Source organism: Symphodus melops, assembly GCF_947650265.1.
Source record: "Symphodus melops genome assembly, chromosome: 22".
NCBI classification, from domain to species: Eukaryota; Metazoa; Chordata; class Actinopteri; order Labriformes; family Labridae; genus Symphodus; species Symphodus melops.
The window spans coordinates 7,349,263-7,374,150 of record NC_136712.1 but is presented as its reverse complement, the minus strand read 5'-3'; the positions used below and the strand labels follow the sequence as shown (position 1 = coordinate 7,374,150).

At 37.7% G+C, this 24,888-nt stretch overlaps 2 protein-coding genes across 4 annotated transcripts; one reads left to right on the top strand and one right to left on the bottom strand.

The window, feature by feature from the left end:
- Positions 1 to 335: 335 nt before the first annotated feature.
- On the top strand, positions 336 to 17,738 carry mest (mesoderm specific transcript). Of its 3 annotated transcripts, none has more exons than XM_079335726.1 (12): positions 336 to 444; positions 827 to 1,014; positions 1,111 to 1,190; positions 1,429 to 1,506; positions 1,595 to 1,731; positions 1,829 to 1,887; positions 2,098 to 2,138; positions 2,434 to 2,504; positions 2,598 to 2,699; positions 2,805 to 2,881; positions 16,687 to 16,750; positions 17,159 to 17,738. In XM_079335726.1, the coding sequence occupies exons 2-12, from the start codon at positions 861 to 863 to the stop codon at positions 17,274 to 17,276; spliced, it is 981 nt and encodes a 326-aa protein (XP_079191852.1). In that variant the 5' UTR covers positions 336 to 444; positions 827 to 860; the 3' UTR covers positions 17,277 to 17,738. The 3 variants fall into 3 exon arrangements, with proteins under 3 accessions (XP_079191852.1, XP_079191854.1, XP_079191853.1); XM_079335728.1 differs by having other exon boundaries at positions 381 to 444; positions 831 to 1,014; positions 17,159 to 17,642; XM_079335727.1 differs by lacking the exon at positions 336 to 444 and adding an exon at positions 451 to 548 and having other exon boundaries at positions 17,159 to 17,642.
- Positions 17,739 to 17,762: 24 nt separating this feature from the next.
- On the bottom strand, positions 17,763 to 24,047 carry copg2 (COPI coat complex subunit gamma 2). Its single transcript, XM_079335725.1, has 24 exons — positions 23,885 to 24,047; positions 23,460 to 23,512; positions 23,296 to 23,376; positions 23,121 to 23,192; positions 22,891 to 22,970; positions 22,640 to 22,715; positions 22,390 to 22,482; positions 22,196 to 22,282; positions 21,934 to 22,091; positions 21,632 to 21,765; positions 21,444 to 21,511; positions 21,149 to 21,337; positions 20,896 to 20,991; positions 20,481 to 20,724; positions 20,289 to 20,364; positions 20,016 to 20,119; positions 19,806 to 19,931; positions 19,628 to 19,696; positions 19,320 to 19,501; positions 19,097 to 19,226; positions 18,871 to 18,968; positions 18,589 to 18,727; positions 18,394 to 18,492; positions 17,763 to 18,088 (listed from the first exon to the last, which is right to left on the bottom strand). Exons 1-24 carry the CDS (start codon positions 23,919 to 23,921, stop codon positions 17,958 to 17,960), a joined length of 2,622 nt encoding a protein of 873 aa, XP_079191851.1. The 5' UTR covers positions 23,922 to 24,047; the 3' UTR covers positions 17,763 to 17,957.
- Positions 24,048 to 24,888: the final 841 nt, after the last annotated feature.

Here is a 24,888-nt window from a genome sequence, read left to right as displayed (position 1 = left end):
ACATTTTAAACATTATTACATTTGTACTTAAAAATTATAGCACTACACATAATCTACATTAAATAAATTAAAGTTGTAGGTTGCTACTACACATCCACACCAGCAGAGGGCAGGAGGCTTCACTACTGTAGCCCGCTTAAGCAAAGATTGTATATATTTACGATGACTCACTCGCCCTCGTCTTTCTTCCATGTTGACAACATCCAACCGAAAGAAGACGGTTTGGTCCACTATTTTTTCCTGATGGATTAGCGACATTTTTTAACACTTGGCAGTTTTAAATGATTCAATTCAGTACACATTTGAAAAACCCGAACTCATGTTCAGAGTGAGACGTCTTCGTTCTTCTTCTGTGCATAGCAACGCTGCTTTCCGCCCCGCAGTAACGTAATGAAACGTGCACACCGGGCGAAGGTCTGTTTAGTGACAGCTCGCTGCTTTTTTGTAAGTACTGTAGTCAGCAACCGTGTAAGGCCATTTAAGTAAACGCAACCAAGAGTATTATGTTTGTAGCTACTAATAGGCATCGCATTTGACTGTTTTAAATTGTAAGTAGTTGCAATTGTCTGCATTGTGTCCTACTAACTAACATTTGCTGCAACGCAATATCCGTGTTGATGTTAGTGTCCTCTTTAGTGGGTTTCATTAGCTGTTAGCTATCATTGTAGCAAAGACAAAAAATGTGTACAGAAGTTAATCATATTGTATAGGAATGTGACATTGTTTTCAATGTCTGCCTCTGAACTCACACCTCTATTCGTGATCTTACCTGTGCGGGCTCAACGTGAACCTGTCATTTATAAGAAGTGGTACTCTGTGTTTTCAGTCAGGAATGAGACATCCACACCGCTGAGCAGAAAATGAGAGAGTGGTGGATACATGTGGGTTTGATCTGCATCCCGCTATTGGCAGTCTACCTGAACATCCCGCCTCCTCAGCTGTCACCTGCCCTGCAGAAGTGGCACAGTGCCGGGGAGTTCTTCCTCTTCAGAGGCAGGGAGATCTTCTACAGAGGTCAGAGGTCTCCACCCACACATCTTCATATAGGCATAAACGTGACTTTTTAAAATAATAAACTACCTAATTCATTTTCATTTCCTCTCAAACCAGAGTCCTATGGTGCTTTAGGAACTTCTGATGTGGTCGTTTTGCTACACGGCTTCCCCACTTCAAGCTATGACTGGAATAAGGTACACAATAATAATAATACATTTTATTTATGGCCGCCTTTTATGACACTCAAGGTCACCTCACAGAAAAATAAAAACAGCACAATACAACACAAACACAAGTAGCTATATAAAAACACAGCAGCAGTGAGAAAAACATTCAAATGCTCAGTAGTAAATAAGCCCATAAAAAAAAAAAAGTCATGTTGGGTAAAGGTTGTATCTGAAGACGATTTTGTTTTTTCCCCCTTCTGTAAAGATCTGGGAGCCCCTCACTCAGCGCTTCCATCGAGTAATTGCACTCGACTTCCTGGGTTTTGGCTTCAGTGAAAAGCCAGTGAGTGAAATCTTATTGTTGATGTTGTGATGTGATTTAGCTCTGTTTGTATCTAACACTAATTTCCTCTTGTCCCCTGCTGTCCCAGCGAACCCACAGGTACTCCATCTTTGAGCAAGCTAGCGTGGTGGAGGCTCTGGTGGCTCACCTGGGTCTGATCAACCAGAGAGTGAATGTAATTTCTCATGATTATGGAGACACTGTGGCCCTGGAACTGCTCTACAGGTGGGTATGACAGTGTCTTTATATGGAAAATAAAGTAGTAAAATATGGAGTTTCTTACAATCTCTTTCTGTCTCTGTTTTCCCCCTTCTGTCCTCAGGAGCCATCAAAACCGCAGCGGTCACCTGACATTCAATAGCCTGTGTCTTTCCAATGGAGGTACAGTGCACTGTGCTTTTCTCTTGAGGGAAAAAAGGGAATTTAAAATGTCTTTTTTATAATTGTAAAGTGGTCTCTGATTTTTCTGACTGTGGAAGGGACAAAACAAGATTTGAGTGTTTTGAGGAGTAAACGTTACCCAAGTCTGATTGTTCTTGTTGTTCTGTGGTGAAAGTCACTGAAGTGTGCTGACAACGTCATCTCCAACAGGATTATTCCCAGAAACACATCACCCACGCCTGCTGCAGACAGTGAGTAACCCTTTGTGGCACTACCGTGTAACTGTAAACTAAAAGGTAACTGGACTTGGTTGAATTTCTCCAATATTTTTTACTCCTCATCTATAATTTTCTTTTGTTCTGAACAAAAGAAGCGCTTTAGATTAGGAGTAAGATTTCAACCAAATGATGCTGCCATTGCATTAGAACTTTAGTTTTGATGTAATACGTGGCGAGTGTTGTATTTCTTAAATCCCGAGAGGTTGGAATTTGGTGATCTGTTTGACTCCCAGTATTCTCCATCGCAGTTTTGTTTTGTCTCTAAAAGCTTCTGAAGGACTCCAGTTTTCTGGCTCCAGTTCTCACTCGTCTCACCAATTATATGATCTTCCAGAAGGGGTAAGACAAGCAGAGTTTGTTCTGAGATTAAACTAGCATGTTTCATTTGCACTGATATAGACAGGAAGTGTTTTTTCTCTTTTTGAATGGCAGGATTGGAGATGTTTTTGGTCCGTATACTCAGCCCACAGATGCTGAATTCTGGGACATGTGGACTGGTTTACGCTACAATGACGGCAACTTAGTCATGGACAGGTGTGTGTGCGTGGGTGTGTGTGTGTGTGTGTGTGTTTGAGTGTGTCTTTGATTGTCTTTGCTGCTGTTCATCTTTGGTCTTATTATGGTTTCTCTCTTTCTCAGTATTCTGCAGTACATCAACCAGCGGTTAAAACATAGAGACCGATGGGTGGGTGTGCTTACTTCAACCTTCGTCCCATGTGAGTACACAGAGGCTTCAGACTTTTTGGTGTGTGTGTGCATGCGCGTGTATGTATATGTACAGTGTATTTTTTTAAAAATGAGAATGAGTAGAATCTTTGTTCTTTTTTGTATAGACCTTAGACTTCCTTGCGGTGTATTTACTTGGATGCTAAGCTTCTTAGCCTGTGAAGAGATGCCTCACAGTCCATCTGTGATCCCGAGCTTTGGGGGAGTGGGGGTAGGGATCTGTGTGTACTGCTGACACACACGTCATGGGGAATGCGGTCAATTGGGCCTGAAAAGCTTAGAACCAAAAAATAATGATTCATCGATATCAAAATGAGCTTTGTTTTATTTTTATTCCTACACATACTTGTTCCCTGATTGGGAATCATGTGTCAACCTGCAAAATGTTAAATACCAGTTATGTCTCATTAAGAAACTTGCCAGTACACTTCATTAGAAATAACTGGCATGTTTTCAGAAAGATTCAAAGACTGTGCTTACCCATTCAAATCTTTCCTCAAGCCATGCAGTGGGTGTGATGACCAAAAGCATACATATGTCGAGAAAAAGAACATTCATTCCTATGTTGAAAAAAAAAAAACACCATACATACCTGTCAAAAAACGACATACATACCATGTCCAAAAAATACCCTGCATATGTAACCCAGGTTAATTAATTTGAATATGATTTAGCCTCTTGCTTTTTCTGTGCAAGGGAAGTGACCTCAGTTAACCTCTGTGTAAAAAAGGATATACTGTACATACTTATGTCGAAAAATGGACATGCATATCTATTTCTAAAAAACCGCCATACACACCTCAACAAAAAAGACCATACATTCCTATGTCGAAAAAAAGGACATACATACCTATGTCAAAATAAAAGACACACATACCTATGTCCAAAAAAAAGACCATACATATCTTTGTCGAAGAAAAGGACATACATACCTTTATTGAAAAAAAGAACAAACATTCCAATGTTGAAAAATACACCATACAATCCTGTCAAGAATATGCCATAGTTATCAATGACGACAAAAGAAATTACATTGCTATGTCAAAAAAAAGTCTGTTATTACCTGTGTATAGAAAACAACATTGGTATGGATGCCGTGTTTTTTTGTTTTTTTGTTTTTTTTACATAGGTATGTATGCCCTTCATTTTTGACATACATACTGTATGTACAGTATTTTTTTCGACACAGGCTTGTATGGTCTTTTTTTCGACATAGATATACATGATCTTTTTTTCGAAATAAGTATGTATGGCATTTTTTTTAGACAGAAATGTATGGAATTTATTCGACATAGGTATGTATGGGAATTTTTTCGACAAAGGTATGTATGGCGCAATTTTTTTCGACATGGGTATGTATGCCGTTTTTTTCGACATGGGTATGTATGCCGTTTTTTTTACATGGGTATGTATAGCCTTTGTTTTCGACATGGGTATGTATGATGTTTTTTTTCGAGATGGGTATGTACGGCGTTTTTTTCGACATAGATATGTATGTTATTTTTTTCGACATCGGGATGTATGGCGTTTTTTTTTCGACATGGGTATGTATGGCATTTTTTTCGACAGGGGTATTTATACCGTTTTTTACTATTTTTTGACATAGGTATGTATGTCGTTTTTTCATTTTTTCGATAGGGCTATGTATGGCGTAATTTTTTTCGACATGGGTATGTATGCCGTTTTTTTCGACATGGGAATGTATGGCGTTTTTTTCGACATTGGTATTTATGGCGTTTTTTTCGACATGGGTATTTATGGCGTTTTTTTCCGACATGGATATGTATGTTGTTTTTTTCGACATGGGTATGCATGGCGTATTTTTTTTTTTACGTGGGTATGTATGGCGTAATTTTTTTCGACATGGGTATGTACGGCGTTTTTTTCGACGTAGGTATGTATATTTTTTTCGACATGGGTTTGTATGTCGTTTTTTACTATTTTTCGATAGGGGTATGTATGTCGTTTTTTACTATTTTTCGACAGGGGTATGTATGTCGTTTTCTACTATTTTTCTACAGCGGTATGTATGTCGTTTTTTCATTTTTTCGACAGGGGTATGTATGTCCTTTTTTACTAATTTTCGAAAGGGGTATGTATGTCGTTTTTTACCATTTTTCGACAGGGGTATGTATGTCGTTTTCTACTATTTTTCTACAGCGGTATGTGTGTCGTTTTTTCATTTTTTCGACAGGGGTATGTATGTCCTTTTTTACTAATTTTCGAAAGGGGTATGTATGTAGTTTTTTACCATTTTTCGACAGGGGTATGTATGTCGTTTTTTACTATTTTCCGACAGGGGTATGTATGTCGTTTTTTACTATTTTTCGACATGGGTCTGTATGTCGTTTTTTACTATTTTTCGACATGGGTATGTATGTCGTTTTTCACTATTTTTCGAAAGGGGTATGTATGTCGTTTTTTACTATTTTTCGACAGGGGTATGTATGTCGTTTTTTACTATTTTTCGACAGGGGTATGTATGTCGTTTTTTACTATTTTTCGACAGGGGTATGTATGTCGTTTTTTACCTTTTTTCGACAGGGGTATGTATGTCGTTTTTTACTATTTTTCGACAGGGGTATGTATGTCGTTTTTAATTTTTTCGACAGGGGTATGTATGTAGTTTTTTACCATTTTTCGACAGGGGTATGTATGTCGTTTTTTACTATTTTCCGACAGGGGTATGTATGTCGTTTTCTACTATTTTTCTACAGCGGTATGTATGTCGTTTTTTCATTTTTTCGACAGGGGTATGCATGTCCTTTTTTACTAATTTTTGAAAGGGGTATGTATGTCGTTTTTTCATTTTTTCGACAGGGGTATGTATGTCGTTTTTTACTATTTTTCGACATAGGTATGTATGTCGTTTTTTTCATTTTTTCGCCATAGGTATGCATGTCGTTTTTTACCATTTTTCGACAGGGGTATGTATGTCGTTTTTTACAATTTTTCGAAAGGGGTATGTATGTCATTTTTTTACTATTTTTCGATAGGGGTATGTATGTCGTTTTTTACTATTTTCCGACAGAGGTATGTATGTCGTTTTCTACTATTTTTCTACAGCGGTATGTATGTCGTTTTTTCATTTTTTCGACAGGGGTATGCATGTCCTTTTTTACTAATTTTGGAAAGGGGTATGTATGTAGTTTTTTCATTTTTTCGACAGGGGTATGTATGTCGTTTTTTCATTTTTTCGACAGGGGTATGTATGTCGTTTTTTACAATTTTTCGACATAGGTATGTATGTCGTTTTAAATTTTTTCGACAGGGGTATGTATGTTTTTTTTTACAATTTTTCAACATAGGTATGTATGTCATTTTTCGACAGGGGTATGTATGTCGTTTTCTACTATTTTTCTACAGCGTTATGTATGTCGTTTTTTCATTTTTTCGACAGGGGTATGTATGTCCTTTTTTACTAATTTTCGAAAGGGGTATGTATGTAGTTTTTTACCATTTTTCGACAGGGGTATGTATGTCGTTTTTTACTATTTTTCGATAGGGGTATGTATGTCGTTTTTTACTATTTTTCGACAGGGGTATGTATGTCGTTTTTTACTATTTTCCGACAGGGGTATGTATGTCGTTTTCTACTATTTTTCTACAGCGGTATGTATGTAGTTTTTTCATTTTTTCGACAGCGGTATGTATGTCGTTTTTTCATTTTTTCAATAGGGGTATGTATGTCGTTTTTTTCCGATTTTTCGAAAGGGGTATGTATGTCGTTTTTTTACTATTTTTCGACATAGGTATGTATGTCGTTTTTTACCATTTTTCGACAGGGGTATGTATGTCGTTTTTTACCTTTTTTCGACAGGGGTATGTATGTTTTTTTTTACAATTTTTCAACATAGGTATGTATGTCATTTTTCGACAGGGGTATGTATGTCGTTTTCTACTATTTTTCTACAGCGTTATGTATGTCGTTTTTTCATTTTTTCGACAGGGGTATGTATGTCCTTTTTTACTAATTTTCGAAAGGGGTATGTATGTAGTTTTTTACCATTTTTCGACAGGGGTATGTATGTCGTTTTTTACTATTTTTCGACAGGGGTATGTATGTCGTTTTTTACTATTTTCCGACAGGGGTATGTATGTCGTTTTCTACTATTTTTCTACAGCGGTATGTATGTAGTTTTTTCATTTTTTCGACAGCGGTATGTATGTCGTTTTTTCATTTTTTCAATAGGGGTATGTATGTCGTTTTTTTCCGATTTTTCGAAAGGGGTATGTATGTCGTTTTTTACTATTTTTCGACATAGGTATGTATGTCGTTTTTTACCATTTTTCGACAGGGGTATGTATGTCGTTTTTTACCTTTTTTCGACAGGGGTATGTATGTCGTTTTTTACTATTTTTCGACAGGGGTATGTATGTCGTTTTTAATTTTTTCGACAGGGGTATGTATGTTTTTTTTTACTATTTTTCGACATAGGTATGTATGTCGTTTTTTACCATTTTTCGACAGGGGTATGTATGTCGTTTTTCACTATTTTTCGAAAGGGGTATGTATGTCGTTTTTTACTATTTTTCGACAGGGGTATGTATGTCGTTTTTTACTATTTTTCGATAGGGGTATGTATGTCGTTTTTTACTATTTTTCGACAGGGGTATGTATGTCGTTTTTTACTATTTTCCGACAGGGGTATGTATGTCGTTTTCTACTATTTTTCTACAGCGGTATGTATGTAGTTTTTTCATTTTTTCGACAGCGGTATGTATGTCGTTTTTTCATTTTTTCAATAGGGGTATGTATGTCGTTTTTTTCCGATTTTTCGAAAGGGGTATGTATGTCGTTTTTTTACTATTTTTCGACATAGGTATGTATGTCGTTTTTTACCATTTTTCGACAGGGGTATGTATGTCGTTTTTTACTATTTTTCGACAGGGGTATGTATGTCGTTTTTAATTTTTTCGACAGGGGTATGTATGTTTTTTTTTACTATTTTTCGACATAGGTATGTATGTCGTTTTTTACCATTTTTCGACAGGGGTATGTATGTCGTTTTTCACTATTTTTCGACATAGGTATGTATGTCGTTTTTTCATTTTTTCGACAGGGGTATGTATGTCCTTTTTTACTAATTTTCGAAAGGGGTATGTATGTAGTTTTTTACCATTTTTCGACAGGGGTATGTATGTCGTTTTTTACTATTTTTCGAAAAGGGTATGTATGTCGTTTTCTACTATTTTTCGACAGCGGTATGTATGTCGTTTTTTCATTTTTTCAACAGGGGTATGTATGTCGTTTTTTTCCGATTTTTCGAAAGGGGTATGTATGTCGTTTTTTTACCTTTTTTCGACAGGGGTATGTATGTCGTTTTTTACTATTTTTCGACAGGGGTATGTATGTCGTTTTAAATTTTTTCGACAGGGGTATGTATGGTTTTTTTTTACAATTTTTCGAAAGGGGTATGTATGTCGTTTTTTACTATTTTTCGACATAGGTATGTATGTCGTTTTTTCATTTTTTCGACAGGGGTATGTATGTCGTTTTTTACCATTTTTCGACATGGGTATGTATGTCGTTTTTTACCTTTTTTCGACAGGGGTATGTATGTCGTTTTTTACTATTTTTCGACAGGGGTATGTATGTCGTTTAAAATTTTTTCGACAGGGGTATGTATGTTTTTTTTTACAATTTTTCGAAAGGGGTATGTATGTCGTTTTTTCATTTTTTCGACAGGGGTATGTATGTCGTTTTTTACTATTTTTCGACATAGGTATGTATGTCGTTTTTTCATTTTTTCGACAGGGGTATGTATGTCGTTTTTTACCATTTTTCGACATGGGTATGTATGTCGTTTTTTACCTTTTTTCGACAGGGGTATGTATGTCGTTTTTTACTATTTTTCGACAGGGGTATGTATGTCGTTTAAAATTTTTTCGACAGGGGTATGTATGTTTTTTTTTACAATTTTTCGAAAGGGGTATGTATGTCGTTTTTTCATTTTTTCGACAGGGGTATGTATGTCGTTTTTTACTATTTTTCGACATAGGTATGTATGTCGTTTTTAATTTTTTCGACACGGGTATGTATGTCGTTTTTTACTATTTTTCGATAGGGGTATGTATGTCGTTTTTTACTATTTTTCGACAGGGGTATGTGTGTCGTTTTTTACTATTTTCCGACAGGGGTATGTATGTCGTTTTTTACTATTTTTCGACAGGGGTATGTATGTCGTTTTAAATTTTTTCGACAGGGGTATGTATGGTTTTTTTTTACAATTTTTCGAAAGGGGTATGTATGTCGTTTTTTACTATTTTTCGACATAGGTATGTATGTCGTTTTTTCATTTTTTCGACAGGGGTATGTATGTCGTTTTTTACCATTTTTCGACATGGGTATGTATGTCGTTTTTTACCTTTTTTCGACAGGGGTATGTATGTCGTTTTTTACTATTTTTCGACAGGGGTATGTATGTCGTTCAAAATTTTTTCGACAGGGGTATGTATGTTTTTTTTTACAATTTTTCGAAAGGGGTATGTATGTCGTTTTTTCATTTTTTCGAAAGGGGTATGTATGTCGTTTTTTACTATTTTTCGACAGGGGTATGTATGTCGTTTTTTACTATTTTTCGATAGGGGTATGTATGTCGTTTTTTACTATTTTTCGACAGGGGTATGTATGTCGTTTTTTACTATTTTCCGACAGGGGTATGTATGTCGTTTTCTACTATTTTTCTACAGCGGTATGTATGTAGTTTTTTCATTTTTTCGACAGCGGTATGTATGTCGTTTTTTCATTTTTTCAATAGGGGTATGTATGTCGTTTTTTTCCGATTTTTCGAAAGGGGTATGTATGTCGTTTTTTTACTATTTTTCGACATAGGTATGTATGTCGTTTTTTACCATTTTTCGACAGGGGTATGTATGTCGTTTTTTACTATTTTTCGACAGGGGTATGTATGTCGTTTTTAATTTTTTCGACAGGGGTATGTATGTTTTTTTTTACTATTTTTCGACATAGGTATGTATGTCGTTTTTTACCATTTTTCGACAGGGGTATGTATGTCGTTTTTCACTATTTTTCGAAAGGGGTATGTATGTCGTTTTTTACTATTTTTCGACAGGGGTATGTATGTCGTTTTTTACTATTTTTCGATAGGGGTATGTATGTCGTTTTTTACTATTTTTCGACAAGGGTATGTATGTCGTTTTCTACTATTTTTCTACAGCGGTATGTGTGTCGTTTTTTCATTTTTTCGACAGGGGTATGTATGTCCTCTTTTACTAATTTTTGAAAGGGGTATGTATGTAGTTTTTTCATTTTTTCGACAGCGGTATGTATGTCGTTTTTTCATTTTTTCAACAGGGGTATGTATGTCGTTTTTTTCCGATTTTTCGACAGGGGTATGTGTGTCGTTTTTTATTATTTTCCGACAGGGGTATGTATGTCGTTCTTTTCCGATTTTTCGAAAGGGGTATGTATGTCGTTTTTTACTATTTTTCGACAGGGGTATGTATGTCGTTTTTTTCCGATTTTTCGACAGGGGTATGTATGTCGTTTTTTACTATTTTTCGACACGGGTATGTATGTCGTTTTTTACTATTTTCCGACAGGGGTATGTATGTCGTTTTTTACTATTTTTCGATAGGGGTATGTATGTCGTTTTTTACTATTTTTCGACAGGGGTATGTGTGTCGTTTTTTACTATTTTCCGACAGGGGTATGTATGTCGTTTTCTACTATTTTTCTACAGCGGTATGTATGTCGTTTTTTCATTTTTTCGACAGGGGTATGTATGTCCTTTTTTACTAATTTTCGAAAGGGGTATGTATGTAGTTTTTTACCATTTTTCGACAGGGGTATGTATGTCGTTTTTTACTATTTTTCGAAAAGGGTATGTATGTCGTTTTCTACTATTTTTCGACAGCGGTATGTATGTCGTTTTTTCATTTTTTCAACAGGGGTATGTATGTCGTTTTTTTCCGATTTTTCGAAAGGGGTATGTATGTCGTTTTTTACCTTTTTTCGACAGGGGTATGTATGTCGTTTTTTACTATTTTTCGACAGGGGTATGTATGTCGTTTTAAATTTTTTCGACAGGGGTATGTATGGTTTTTTTTTACAATTTTTCGAAAGGGGTATGTATGTCGTTTTTTCATTTTTTCGACAGGGGTATGTATGTCGTTTTTTACTATTTTTCGACATAGGTATGTATGTCGTTTTTAATTTTTTCGACACGGGTATGTATGTCGTTTTTTACTATTTTCCGACAGGGGTATGTATGTCGTTTTTTACTATTTTTCGATAGGGGTATGTATGTCGTTTTTTACTATTTTTCGACAGGGGTATGTGTGTCGTTTTTTACTATTTTCCGACAGGGGTATGTATGTCGTTTTCTACTATTTTTCTACAGCGGTATGTATGTCGTTTTTTCATTTTTTCGACAGGGGTATGTATGTACCGTAAATTCCGTACTATTGAGCGCACCTGGATATAAGCCGCACCGGCTAAAAATAAGTAAATAAAAGTATTTGTACATATATAAGCCGCACTTGATTATAAGCCGCAGGTGTCCACGCTATAACAAGAGCTATTTACACAGACGTAGGCTACCGGTAACATCCGCAAATACTGTAGCGTCCGTACGGACGTTAAAGGACGGCGAGAGCGTTCAAATAATAACTTTTAATAACCCGATCACTGTCGGCCGTGACCACGCCGTTTACAGCAGAGAACAACACACATAACTTGCCGTAACAATCCAACTCTCTCCCCCAGCGTTCTCTCATACAGCCACTCAACACGTTCTCACTGGTGCATTCACTGACTCTCCACATAATCGGAATTATGAACACATTATCAACTACTGACTTTACAACATGAACCGTTACAATACGAAGCCTAGCCGACGGTGTCTGTAACACGGCTGATGAAAAAGATGACCGTAATATATTTCACAAGAAAAAGTCCATCCATTCACTGCCTCAGAATGACTTCATTACTCACTTCCTCAGTCTCTGTTGTCGCTGTCAGTGTCATCTTAACGTGCAGCAGCTCTGTTAGCTTATTTGACAGCCAGGTCGATCGCCTTTAACTTGAAAGCTGCATCATATGCATTTCTCTGTGTGTTTGCCATGATGAGGGTGCGTGCATGAAGCGCAAAATGACTGATATTAAGATCCGACGTGACGAAGTCAAATGTTTTTGCGGCAGAAGCTCATTGTCCCCCATAAAAAATCCATGCATTAGCCGCACCGGAGTAGAAGCCGCAGTCCTCGAAGTGTGAGAAAAAAGTAGCGGCTTATAGTCCGGAATTTACGGTAGTTTTTTACCATTTTTCGACAGGGGTATGTATGTCGTTTTTTACTATTTTTCGAAAAGGGTATGTATGTCGTTTTCTACTATTTTTCGACAGCGGTATGTATGTCGTTTTTTCATTTTTTCAACAGGGGTATGTATGTCGTTTTTTTCCGATTTTTCGAAAGGGGTATGTATGTCGTTTTTTACCTTTTTTCGACAGGGGTATGTATGTCGTTTTTTACTATTTTTCGACAGGGGTATGTATGTCGTTTTAAATTTTTTCGACAGGGGTATGTATGGTTTTTTTTTACAATTTTTCGAAAGGGGTATGTATGTCGTTTTTTACTATTTTTCGACATAGGTATGTATGTCGTTTTTTCATTTTTTCGACAGGGGTATGTATGTCGTTTTTTACCATTTTTCGACATGGGTATGTATGTCGTTTTTTACCTTTTTTCGACAGGGGTATGTATGTCGTTTTTTACTATTTTTCGACAGGGGTATGTATGTCGTTTAAAAATTTTTCGACAGGGGTATGTATGTTTTTTTTTACAATTTTTCGAAAGGGGTATGTATGTCGTTTTTTCATTTTTTCGACAGGGGTATGTATGTCGTTTTTTACTATTTTTCGACATAGGTATGTATGTCGTTTTTAATTTTTTCGACAGGGGTATGTATGTTTTTTTTTACTATTTTTCGATATAGGTATGTATGTCGTTTTTTACCATTTTTCGACAGTGGTATGTCTGTCGTTTTTTACAATTTTTCGAAAGGGGTATGTATGTCGTTTTTTACCATTTTTCGAAAGGGGTATGTATGTCGTTTTTTACCATTTTTCGACAGGGGTATGTATGTCGTTTTTTACTATTGTTCGACAGGGGTATGTGTGTCGTTTTTTACTATTTTCCGACAGGGGTATGTATGTCGTTTTCTACTATTTTTCTACAGCGGTATGTATGTCGTTTTTTCATTTTTTCGACAGGGGTATGTATGTCCTTTTTTACTAATTTTCGAAAGGGGTATGTATGTAGTGTTTTACCATTTTTCGACAGGGGTATGTATGTCGTTTTTTACTATTTTTTGAAAGGGGTATGTATGTCGTTTTTTACTATTTTCCGACAGGGGTATGTATGTCGTTTTCTACTATTTTTCTACAGCGGTATGTATGTCGTTTTTTCATTTTTTCGACAGGGGTATGTATGTCCTCTTTTACTAATTTTTGAAAGGGGTATGTATGTAGTTTTTTCATTTTTTCGACAGGGGTATGTATGTCCTTTTTTACTAATTTTCGAAAGGGGTATGTATGTCGTTTTTTACGATTTTTCGACAGGGGTATGTATGTCGTTCTTTTCCGATTTTTCGAAAGGGGTATGAATGTCGTTTTTTACTATTTTTCGAAAGGGGTATGTATGTCATTTTTTAATTTTTTCGACAGGGGTATGTATGTCTTTTTTTTCCGATTTTTCGAAAGGGGTATGTATGTCGTTTTTTACGATTTTTCGACAGGAGTATGTATGTCGTTCTTTTCCGATTTTTCGAAAGGGGTATGAATGTAGTTTTTTACCATTTTTCGACAGGGGTATGTATGTCGTTTTTTACTATTTTTCGACAGGGGTATGTATGTCGTTTTTTACCATTTTTCGACAGGGGTATGTATGTCGTTTTTTACTATTTTTTGACAGGGGTATGTATGTCTTTTTTTGCCATTTTTCAACAGGGGTATGTATGTCGTTTTTTTCCGATTTTTCGAAAGGGGTATGTATGTCGTTTTTTACTATTTTTCGACATAGGTATGTATGTCGTTTTTAATTTTTTCGACAGGGGTATGTATGTTTTTTTTTACAATTTTTCGACATAGGTATGTATGTTGTTTTTTACCATTTTTCGACAGGGGTATGTATGTCCTTTTTTACTAATTTTCGAAAGGGGTATGTATGTCGTTTTTTACCATTTTTCGACAGGGGTATGTATGTCGTTTTCTACTATTTTTCTACAGCGGTATGTATGTAGTTTTTTCATTTTTTCGACAGGGGTATGTATGTCGTTTTTTTACTATTTTCCGAAAGGGGTATGTATGTTGTTTTTTTACTATTTTCCGACAGGGGTATGTATGTCATTTTTACGACAGAAGTATGTATGTCGTTTTTTACGATTTTTCGACAGGGGTATGTATGTCGTTTTTTACTATTTTTCGACACGGGTATGTGTGTCGTTTTTTACTATTTTCCGACAGGGGTATGTATGTCGTTTTCTACTATTTTTCTACAGCGGTATGTATGTCGTTTATTCATTTTTTCGACAGGGGTATGTATGTCCTTTTTTACTAATTTTCGAAAGGGGTATGTATGAAGTGTTTTACCATTTTTCGACAGGGGTATGTACGTCGAAAATTAGTAAAAAACGACATACATACCCCTTTCGAAAAATCGTAAAAAACGACATGCATACCTCTGTCGAAAAATAGTAAAAAACGACATACATACCCCTGTCGAAAAAATGAAAAAACGACATACATACCTATGTCGACAAATAGGAATGTATGTGGTTTTTTACTATTTTTCGAAAGGGGTATGTATGTCATTTTTTCATTTTTTCGACAGGGGTATGTATGTCGTTTTTTTCCGATTTTTCGAAAGGGGTATGTATGTCGTTTTTTACTATTTCCCGAAAGGGGTATGTATGTCGTTTTTTACGATTTTTCGACAGGAGTATGTATGTCGTTCTTTTCCGATTTTTCGAAAGGGGTATGAATGTAGTTTTTTACCATTTTTTGACAGGGGTATGTATGTCTTTTTTTGCCATTTTTCAACAGGGGTATGTATGTCGTTTTTTTCCGATTTTTCGAAAGGGGTATGTATGTCGTTTTTTACTATTTTTCGACATAGGTATGTATGTCGTTTTTAATTTTTTCGACAGAGGTATGTATGTTTTTTTTTACAATTTTTCGACATAGGTATGTATGTCGTTTTTTCATTTTTTCGACAGGGGTATGTATGTCGAAAATTAGTAAAAAACGACATACATACCCCTTTCGAAAAATCGTAAAAAAACGACATGCATACCTCTGTCGAAAAATAGTAAAAAACGACATACATACCCTTGTCGAAAAATAGTAAAAAACAACATACATACCACTGTCGAAAAATAGTAAAAAACGACATGCATACCTATGTCGAAAAATCGTAAAAAACAACATACATACCCCTGTCGAAAAAATTAAAAACGACATACATACCCCTGTCCAAAAATATCAAAAAAACGACATACATACCCATGTCGAAAAGTAGTAAAATACTACATACATACCCCTGTCCAAAAATGGTAAAAAACGACATACATACCTATGTCGAAAAATAGTAAAAAACAACATACATACATCTGTCAAAAAATAGTAAAAAACGACATACATACCCCTGTCAAAAAATAGTAAAAAACCACAGACATACCCCTGTCGAAATATAGTAAAAAACGACATACATACCCCTGTCGAAAAATGGTAAAAAACGACATACATACCTATGTCGAAAAATAGTAAAAAACGACATACATACCTATGTCGAAAAATAGTAAAAAACAACATACATACCCCTGTCGAAAAATAGTAAAAAACGACATACATACCCCTGTCGAAAAAATGAAAAAACGACATACATACCTATGTCGACAAATAGAAAAAAACAACATACATACCCCTGTCGAAAAAATGAAAAACTACATACATACCCCTGTCCAAAAATATCAAAAAAACGACATACATACCCCTGTCCAAAAATAGTAAAAAACGACATACATTCCTATGTCGAAATACATACCCCTGTCCAAAAATGGTAAAAAACGACATACATACCTATGTCGAAAAATAGTAAAAAACAACATACATACCCCTGTAGATAAAATGAAAAACGACATACATAACCCTGTCAAAAAATGGTAAAAAACGACATACCCATGTCGAAAAATAGTAAAAATCGACATACATACCCCTGTCGAAAAAATGAAAAAACGACATACATACCTATGTCGACAAATAGAAAAAAACAACATACATACCCCTGTCCAAAAATATAAAAAAAACGACATACATACCCATGTCGAAAAATAGTAAAAAAACGACATGCATACCCCTGTAGATAAAATGAAAAACGACATACATACCCCTGTCCAAAAATAGCAAAAGAAAACGACATATATACCCCATGTCGTTTTTCACGATTTTTTTCGAAACTGGTATGTATGTCCTTTTTTACGATTTTTCGACATGGGTTTGTATGTCGTTTTTTTCATTTTTTCGCCATAGGTATGGATGTTGTTTTGTCATTTTTTTGACAGGGTCGTTTTTTACTATTTTTCGACAGGGGTATGTATGTTTTTTTTTCGAAATGGGTATGTATGGCATTTTTTGTAAGGTTGTTTTTTTTCTCCGACTTATGTGTGGTCTTTTTTTCTTGACATAGATATGTATGGCAATGGCATTTTTTTTTCACAGAGGTATGTATGGTCTTTTTTTATTTTACTTAATTATAATCTTTGCTTTTCTTTCAGTGCACATGATATACGGACCCATGGACCCTGTCAACCCTCATCCCCAATTCATCCGTCTTTACCAGTGAGTGTTCCAGTTCTGATTCCTCCACTCTGTTGAGATGATCTTCAGTACACTCACCTCGTTTGAGATCTCTGCTTAGCCTCCTAGATTGAGGAATGTTTTGGTTAGATGTGAAAAATAATAAAAAGTTGCAGGAAAATTACACTGATTCTTGTCCGTCTTCTCCCCAAAGAACATCTTGTTTAACAAGCACTTTAGTCTTACTTTTGAATCCCAGTTGTGTTGACCTGATATGGTTCCATTATTCTCTCAACAAGGCCTTTTTCCATTGTGGACTGAATAGTTTGTTGGTATTATTCCTCCTCAGAAACTCAGTCAACTTTTCTTGTCTGTTCAGCGCACTGATCATGTTTTTCTTGTTCTCCAACGTTATCAAACTAATCCCGTCTGTGTCATCTTGTCTTTCAGGCAGCTGGTCCATAGGTCGACTTTCACCGTTTTGGATGAACACATCAGCCACTACCCTCAACTCGAGGATCCCACAGGCTTTCTTAATGCGTATTTTAACTTCATCCACTCTTTCTGAAGGGAAAGCAAACAGCAACACCTGTGTTTAAGGCACACTTCCCGTCTGAGCTGTTTGAAACACTCGTGTTAAATGACCTTTCCTGATGATTGTACGCAGGAGAAGCTGCATCAGTTTGAGGTTTAATTGCCAGTGATGTACTCATTAACCAGCATTAAACGCTCAAATGTCAATGACTGACATTTGAAGGCATCAAATATGAGCTAGAAACCCGATAAAGTGTACTAAATGCAACAAACTAATTAATGGGATAGTGGCAGTGTTTATTCTAAACCCTCGGAGGAAGCATGATTCCTAACAGTCATGTGTGATTGTTGGTCTTAAATGTTTTTGTCGATTCTCTCCATGATCAGTCAAGTCCTGCAATCAGCTGCACTCTGAATGACTTTTGATATGATTTTCTACTTTTTTCTTGATGTCAATGAAAAAATAAATGTCAACTTTTCCTCAAATAAAATAGTTTTATAAAAAAAAGAAAACTGTAAATTAATATTCTTTAGCAGAATTTATTAGAGATGAGACAGAAGAATATTCTCACGGTGGAGAAAACATGAGGACCAGCACAGTATAAAGAAACAAGTTAGAGTTCATTTAGAAGAAATAATAAACTGATTTTAAGCTCATTATACATTTAAGAGCGGAGAAGAGAAGTGACGTCAGGACAGATATTGTGGCAGCGCTTTAGCCAACAGAGGCCAGAATGACATCAACCACTGTCTCCTCACTGCTGCGAACCGTCACCTGCATGGTGACCCCGTCGGCCAGCGCCAGGCGAGCACGAACCAGAACATCATGACATCCACGAAAAACACCTGAGGAGAGAATGATTGGAAAGTAGTTTTAAGGTTTTTTTTTTAAAGGCATCTAAAAATGGAAGAATATGTTCCTACATCTACTTTAACAGTCTTCATGTGATGTTTCACTGAACTCTATTTAACTTCTTTTTGGTTTTTATTTACTTAAACAGAACTTTTGTTAACATTCAGTGTGTGGTTTCAGTGTTATTTTGTCTTCGCCATTCTTAAATAACTTTTTCGTGCTTCAAAGCTAAATGTCATGTGATGAAAAAAAAAATGCTGTTAACTCCATCACGACCATTCTGACATCAAACACCCACCTGCGAGGAAAAGCACATGCGAGTTCTTGTTTTCTGGAACTTTGTCTGAGCGCTCACATGGCTGCATTCCCAGAAAGCTGATGATGTTACCCACCGCCTCTGCAGAAGAAAACCACTGATTAGTCCTGTGAGTTTGAAAATAAATTTTAAAAAATGCCATAAAAATAAGAGTAAGTGTATAATATTCTAGCTTACCGTCTAAGGTCCGTACAGACGCTAAGGCGAACGTCTCTTCCTTCTCAAATTCATCGCCCACCTCTTCCCACGCTGCGCTAAAGTTCGGTTTCAGAACCTTCTGAATGTGGTCAGCTACCGTCACCTCTAGGTCTTCCAGCTGAGGAAGAGCACAGGAGCAAAAGAGAGAAAAAAATGAAGGATGAGGAGTGACGAGGGAAAAATGTACAATGAATAAAATAAAGTTTACATGAATGAAAATACACCAAACAAGTTCTTGTTTTACTGGCTGTAACTATGTACCACATATTCGTCGTCGTATCCATCATCGTCAGGTTCTCCTGTGTTTGGGTCGCAGTCCTTGACCAGGTACTTCATTGTACAACTGAACGTGCAAGACACTGTGGAGAGAAGTGATGGGACATTCTTTAATTCTTAACAATCTTTCACAATTTACTGATTATCAAATATTTTGGACCTTTATGGCCACTTTCTGCTCCTTTGAAAGGTCAGGCCTAATTTTTCTTACCAGCGGTGGGATCATCATCAGGAAGGTGGACCAGGGTGTAGCAGGAACCAGGCTGGCTGTAGGGGAGGCTGGGGGCAGGGATGTAGTGTGCAACCTCATAGGACTCTGACGGCTCCATCTGTACTACAACCTACAAACAACAAGCAGCGAGATGCATTCAAACCTCAGAATCCAAAACGGAAAAAAAATAAGTCTCATTTCTGATTCCCTTTTCAGCTGGTACCTTCTGCAGAAGCTGGTCGTTCAGAGTGTTCGTGCAGTCGAACTGGAACACCATGTGCCTTGCAAAGGTGTGCTTGATGCAGCGAACCACATATTCCGTCTCAGCCTCCGTCAGCTGCACCTGGTCGGAGGACTTGAAGAGCGGGCCCAGATTCTGAAATTCTGGGATCGCCGCAAGTTGTTCTGCGAGGAGAAAAATTCAAGAGGAAAAGAGTGACTCTCTATTCCACCAGGTCTGATAAAGACTGATAATAACAGTCTCACTGCATCAAAGTCATCTTTAATTTGTTCACAGACAGACAACCATACCCTGATAAATGTCCTGGCGTGAGGGGGCCAACTTCTCCGGCAGTTTGCTTGTGGCAACAGGGGCGATTTCTGAGAAAGAGAAACATTGACAGATATTTCTTAAAGTACTGAGTCCTCCTGAAGCATAACATTACAGAGGAATCAGGGGTAGATGAATAAACAGCTCTAGGGTTGTTACCCGTTTTCTGTTCTGTTAGTGGAGTGGAGGCCAGAGGGACGCTCTTCATGTCGAAAGGTTTCTCTGTGGGCTCCAGAGTGTACTGGTGGAGGGACTTCTCCAGGCCGGGAATGGAAACCGAGAGACCTGAGAGAAACGCAACGAACTGTTGAACTGTTTGCCCGTCAAAACCCTTGACAGTGAAACTTGATTGTGTGTGCGTTTGTTTACCGTTGAAGATGTAGGCAGCATTCAGAGCCTTCTGCTTCTGCTGCAGGACGTTCATGTAGAAGGTAGCTCTGTCTCGCACTTCATCATCACTGTCCATCATGCACCTGTCAGAGCACGCACGTTAGAGACATGAATCATATTCAAAGCAAACATTAAGAGTGGCCTGTGAATCTCTTTAAAAGGAGTCTTTAGAGTTTAAAAATGAAGGATTGTACGAGTCCAAAGAGAGATCAAAACAGGGAGAGTAAACAACAATTCCAAGTAAATAATAACCTCTGCATGAGAACCAGGACGCTCGGCAGCAGATCGTCATTCTGAGCTCCAAATTTAGCTAAAGCGCTGACAGCAGCTGAAGGAGGAAATGCACACAAAAAAAGTGTAAACTTCAGTCAATCCACTGGACGAATCAGTTAGCCTCTCAGGTCGTCAAAGTTTGAATTGAAGAAATATGACTACGCGCCTCACCTGCACGGACGGCCTCACTCTCCAGCACCACTCGGTTGAAGATGAAGCGGATGTACTTGGAGGGTTGGGGGGTCCGTGGACCCTCTTTGCCCAACAGATGCAGGATCTTTGTGGCCAGCACTGTGTGCTCACAGTCCTCAATAAATTCACACAGGTGGGCCAAACCCGTCTCCTTACTCTCTGGGTTCTCCTCGATGATGCTTATGATGCAGTCCACAATAGCCCGCTTGTACTCGAAACCACCCTGAAGGAAGGAGAGAGGTGAGCCTGATGTTCAGTACAGAGCGTAAACACAACAGTGATAGAAACTATAGAAAGGCCTGTGACAAAAATGTCAGCATTTATCTTTGAAGCTTTTTTGGAACAGAAATCACTGATGAGTGAGCAAGGCAAAGTTTGTTTTTGTTAAACTTACATCATCTCTAAGCATGTTGGACAAGAAGTTCATCATGACGCTGTGCTTCCTGGGATACTTCTGGCACAGAGCACTGATGGCCTGGACCACCACCACCTGCAGTAATCACACATCCAGGAGAGAGGCACGTTTGAAAAGAAACATTTTCACACCACAGAAGCTAAAATCACAGAAAATAAACTGCAAATAAATCACATCTCAAACTTTTCATTGTATTATCACAAAAGGGGGGGAGGACTAAAAGAAAAGTGACCTTGAACTCGTCTGAGATCTCAGAAACAAACGAGGAGATCTGCTTCATGAGTCGGTCCACGCTGCTCTCGCTGCCGGTCTTCAGCAGCGTGGTGATGGCCAGTGTGGCGATGCTGCGGTTTGAGTCAGTGATGAGATTCTCCAGGTCCAAGTTGCAGGCAGTCACAGCTGACGGATGCTTCATGGCCACCTGACAGACACAAGGGGAAATATTATTACCACCAGATTTAACCAAACACTTCAGCATTTATTTGGGGGAAGAAAAAAAAAAAAGGCAGAAAGGAGGCGGGTGTCACCTTGTTGAGGGTCCTGACTGCGGCGTATCTCAGGGCTGCTTTAGGAGAGCTGCAGAAGAGCTGCAGCACTACAGGAGGAGAAACAAAACATGCCGCTCATAAATCAGTTCAATGTACAAGCTAACAGACACAACACATTAGTTGCTTTGCTTCAGTCAACTTTAAATGAAGGAGGCGGGTGTACTGACCGGACACAGCAGGGGCCAACTCTCTGGCAGTACAGTTGGGCATGTGGACGATGGCCGAGGCCGCCTCATACACCACCATCTCATTCTTGTTCCTCAGGCAGCTCTCGATGAAGTCAAACAAGGGGCTGTCGTGACTGGAAAAAAAAAAAGAACACCCTGATGTTAACAACACAATGTCAACCAGGCAGTGTGTCATTTTCAGTCCTATCCATAAAGGATGAACTCAGATAATTATATGGGGGGAATTGATCATTCTATCCAGACTTTATTGTGAAAGTATAGATTACTGCAGGTCTCCTCACCCTGCTTCAGTTTCATCCAGCAGTTTGCTTGCGATCCTGATCAGCATGCAGTAGGCGAACGGAGACTTGAGACCCGACTTGGTGAACTTGTTGAGCATCTTTGTGACGGCCAGACGGTCATTCTTTCTGAGGTGATACAACAGGCCCAGAGCGTGGTACTGGAAGACATGACTTACATGAACGCCAGCTTCAACACACAACAACAACTACACAGACAAAAGAAGCCCTCGAGTTCAATTCTATGCACGTCTCTTCTTCTCACCTGGACCATGATGTTGTCACTGGAAGCAGCCTCCTGAGCTTCATTCACCCAACGCTTCACCACGTCGTAGCTCATCTTCACCATGTGCTGAACACAGACACAGAAAGGACTACATTACCCACCAGAACTCATGTGGTATACGTGTAGACAACTTCATCACAATGATACAAAAAATACACTAAAACATGTTTTACCAGAGAGGAGACCAGGGCTGAACTGGACACACTGGGAACCTTGTCAACAATAGCCTGTTTCATGTATCTCTCAATGGCCTGCAGCATGGTGGTCTGTGGAAGACACACAGAAGATTAAACACACACAGTTATCAGTTTCTTAACAGTAAATACTAAATAATGTACACTTTGTTCTTTCTTGGATGAGATGACGAGGTCAAGGAAGAGCTGGAGAGGTGCAAATAAGAATATCAAAACAGACTACACGCACATCTGTGATCCTGCAGAGGGCTCTGATAGCAGGTCCTCGGTACACATCCTCCTTCCCCGTCATGTCTTTGGTCAAGCTGTAAAACACCACACAAACAATGAACTGTTAAAAACAGTGTCACCTTAAAAAACAAGCACAGTTATAATTCAAACCGTAAAACGGTTTAGGGAAATGTTTAGTGATCCTTATGGTCAGCAAAAACAACAACACACCTCCAGGGGTAAATATATAGGACATTTTAAGGGACAAACCTGCTCGTGACAATGATGACGTCCTCAGAGATGTTGGCCATCTCTTTGATGGTCAGGTAGCACATCCTTCTCAGGGTTTGCTAACAGAAAAAGTAAGCGTAAAATAACATTTCTATTGACAAAGATTGAGCGTATATAAGTTAGAATTATATATTTTTTTCCATTACATACTGTATCTTATCTGGTTAGAAAACACTAAAAGAGGGACTTTCACTTCATTCATGTCTTACATCATTTGACTGGAAGAGCCTGGTCATCGCAAAGAAAGCCTCTGTAGCCTCAGTGGTCCCAAAATGCTCCCCCTGAGTAAAGATATGTTATTAAGACAGAGGTCTGTGACGAGAGGATATTTAAAAACTGAAGACACACCAAAAACCAGCTCTTTTTTAAAAAACGTTGTCAAACCTGGTTGAGCAGGTAGATGATCTTGGTGAGAATGTGGAGGCATCTTCTTGGGTTGATGGGGGTCTCATTAAAGATACGTGCCTGCGAGAAAAATAAATGCTTTAAGAAGACTGTTGTTTTGAAATGAATAAGGCGAACCCAACAACACAGGCTGCACACTTTACCTCCTGCAGCACAGCACTCTTCTCCAGGTGCTGGAAAGGGTTTGATCCACTTCCTGTCAAAAACAAGATACATAAATCCATTTATTATGTTATTAGAGATAATAATAACAAGTACTGTGTGTGATCAGGCAAAGCTAACTCGACGATGTTACAGCCCACACTGCCAAGTTAGCAATGCTAAAGCTACACTTAGCGTAGCAACAGTAATGTGTTTATCATAAATGTGACACAAAACAACACATGTTAAATAATGTCTATTGCAAACGCAAACATACATCTTAATGATACTTAACGCTGATAGGTGAGGTTATCTTTTGCTAGTCCGCTAACTCTTCGAGGCTAGCACTGTGTTAGCTTACACTATCCGGTCAGTCCGGATAATTATTATTTTCTATTAAAGGTTAAAAAACAAAAAACAGTCTCACCAGACTCCTCGTCCTTCTTGTCGAACTTTTTTATCATGATGTCGGAATTACAATGTCGGACGAGGGCAAAAAGCTGCTCTCAGCCTCGGTAAAGACACAAGCTACTTCCACGTAGCCAAAATCAACCTGACTTCCGGTTAGACGTCCACGTCGTCAGCGGAATCCACGTCAGTGTCGGTTTGCGTCATTGCCCGCAGGGGGCGCTGATCTACGAAAATCACGGATTATTTTTACTTTAATTAATATTTTCCACGGCACTGGTCTAAACTTCTTTTTCACAAAGGTTCCTTTGTGTAATGTTGCACTTACACACAATACAAGCTATGCTACAAAGCACACACAAAAAAACAGACTTTCAGTACTTTATGTCTGCGTGTGTTCAGTGTAAAGCCTCTTTTATTTAAGTATTTCGAAGTCATTTTATGTTCAGCTGAAGACTGATAAGTAAACTGTTTGGTCTGGGGTCGGCACATCTTCCTGCCTTGCTTATTTGTAATTTAACCTTGTGAGGAGATATATGTAAATGTATATAATAATAATAATAAGAACAATAATAATTAATTATTGTTCATTAATAATAATAATAAGAAGAATTATTATTATTATTATTATTATCATTATTATTATTATTATTATTATAACACACCAGATGAGCAGGGTGGAGGAGACTATACTTTAAATTAAATAATAAGGTTGCCCAGAGGCGTGCAAAACTTCAGGGCTGATTTATAGCATAACGTGCAATTATATCAAATGGCCACAAGATGTCAATAGATGGCAATAAATCATACCCTCTCTGTTTATTATATAAACATGTACAGATAACAGGACATAGCTGGTACTACCTTTGATATTTGGTCGGCTTTTTTTGGCATATACAGCAAACTTAAGTCTATTATGTACTTATTACTTAAGTATATGATACAAGCTTAAACTGGACAAAAACACATTTGCCGATCTAGCAGTAGCCTCATGGTAAGCAAAGTAATTAAAGAGTTATAATT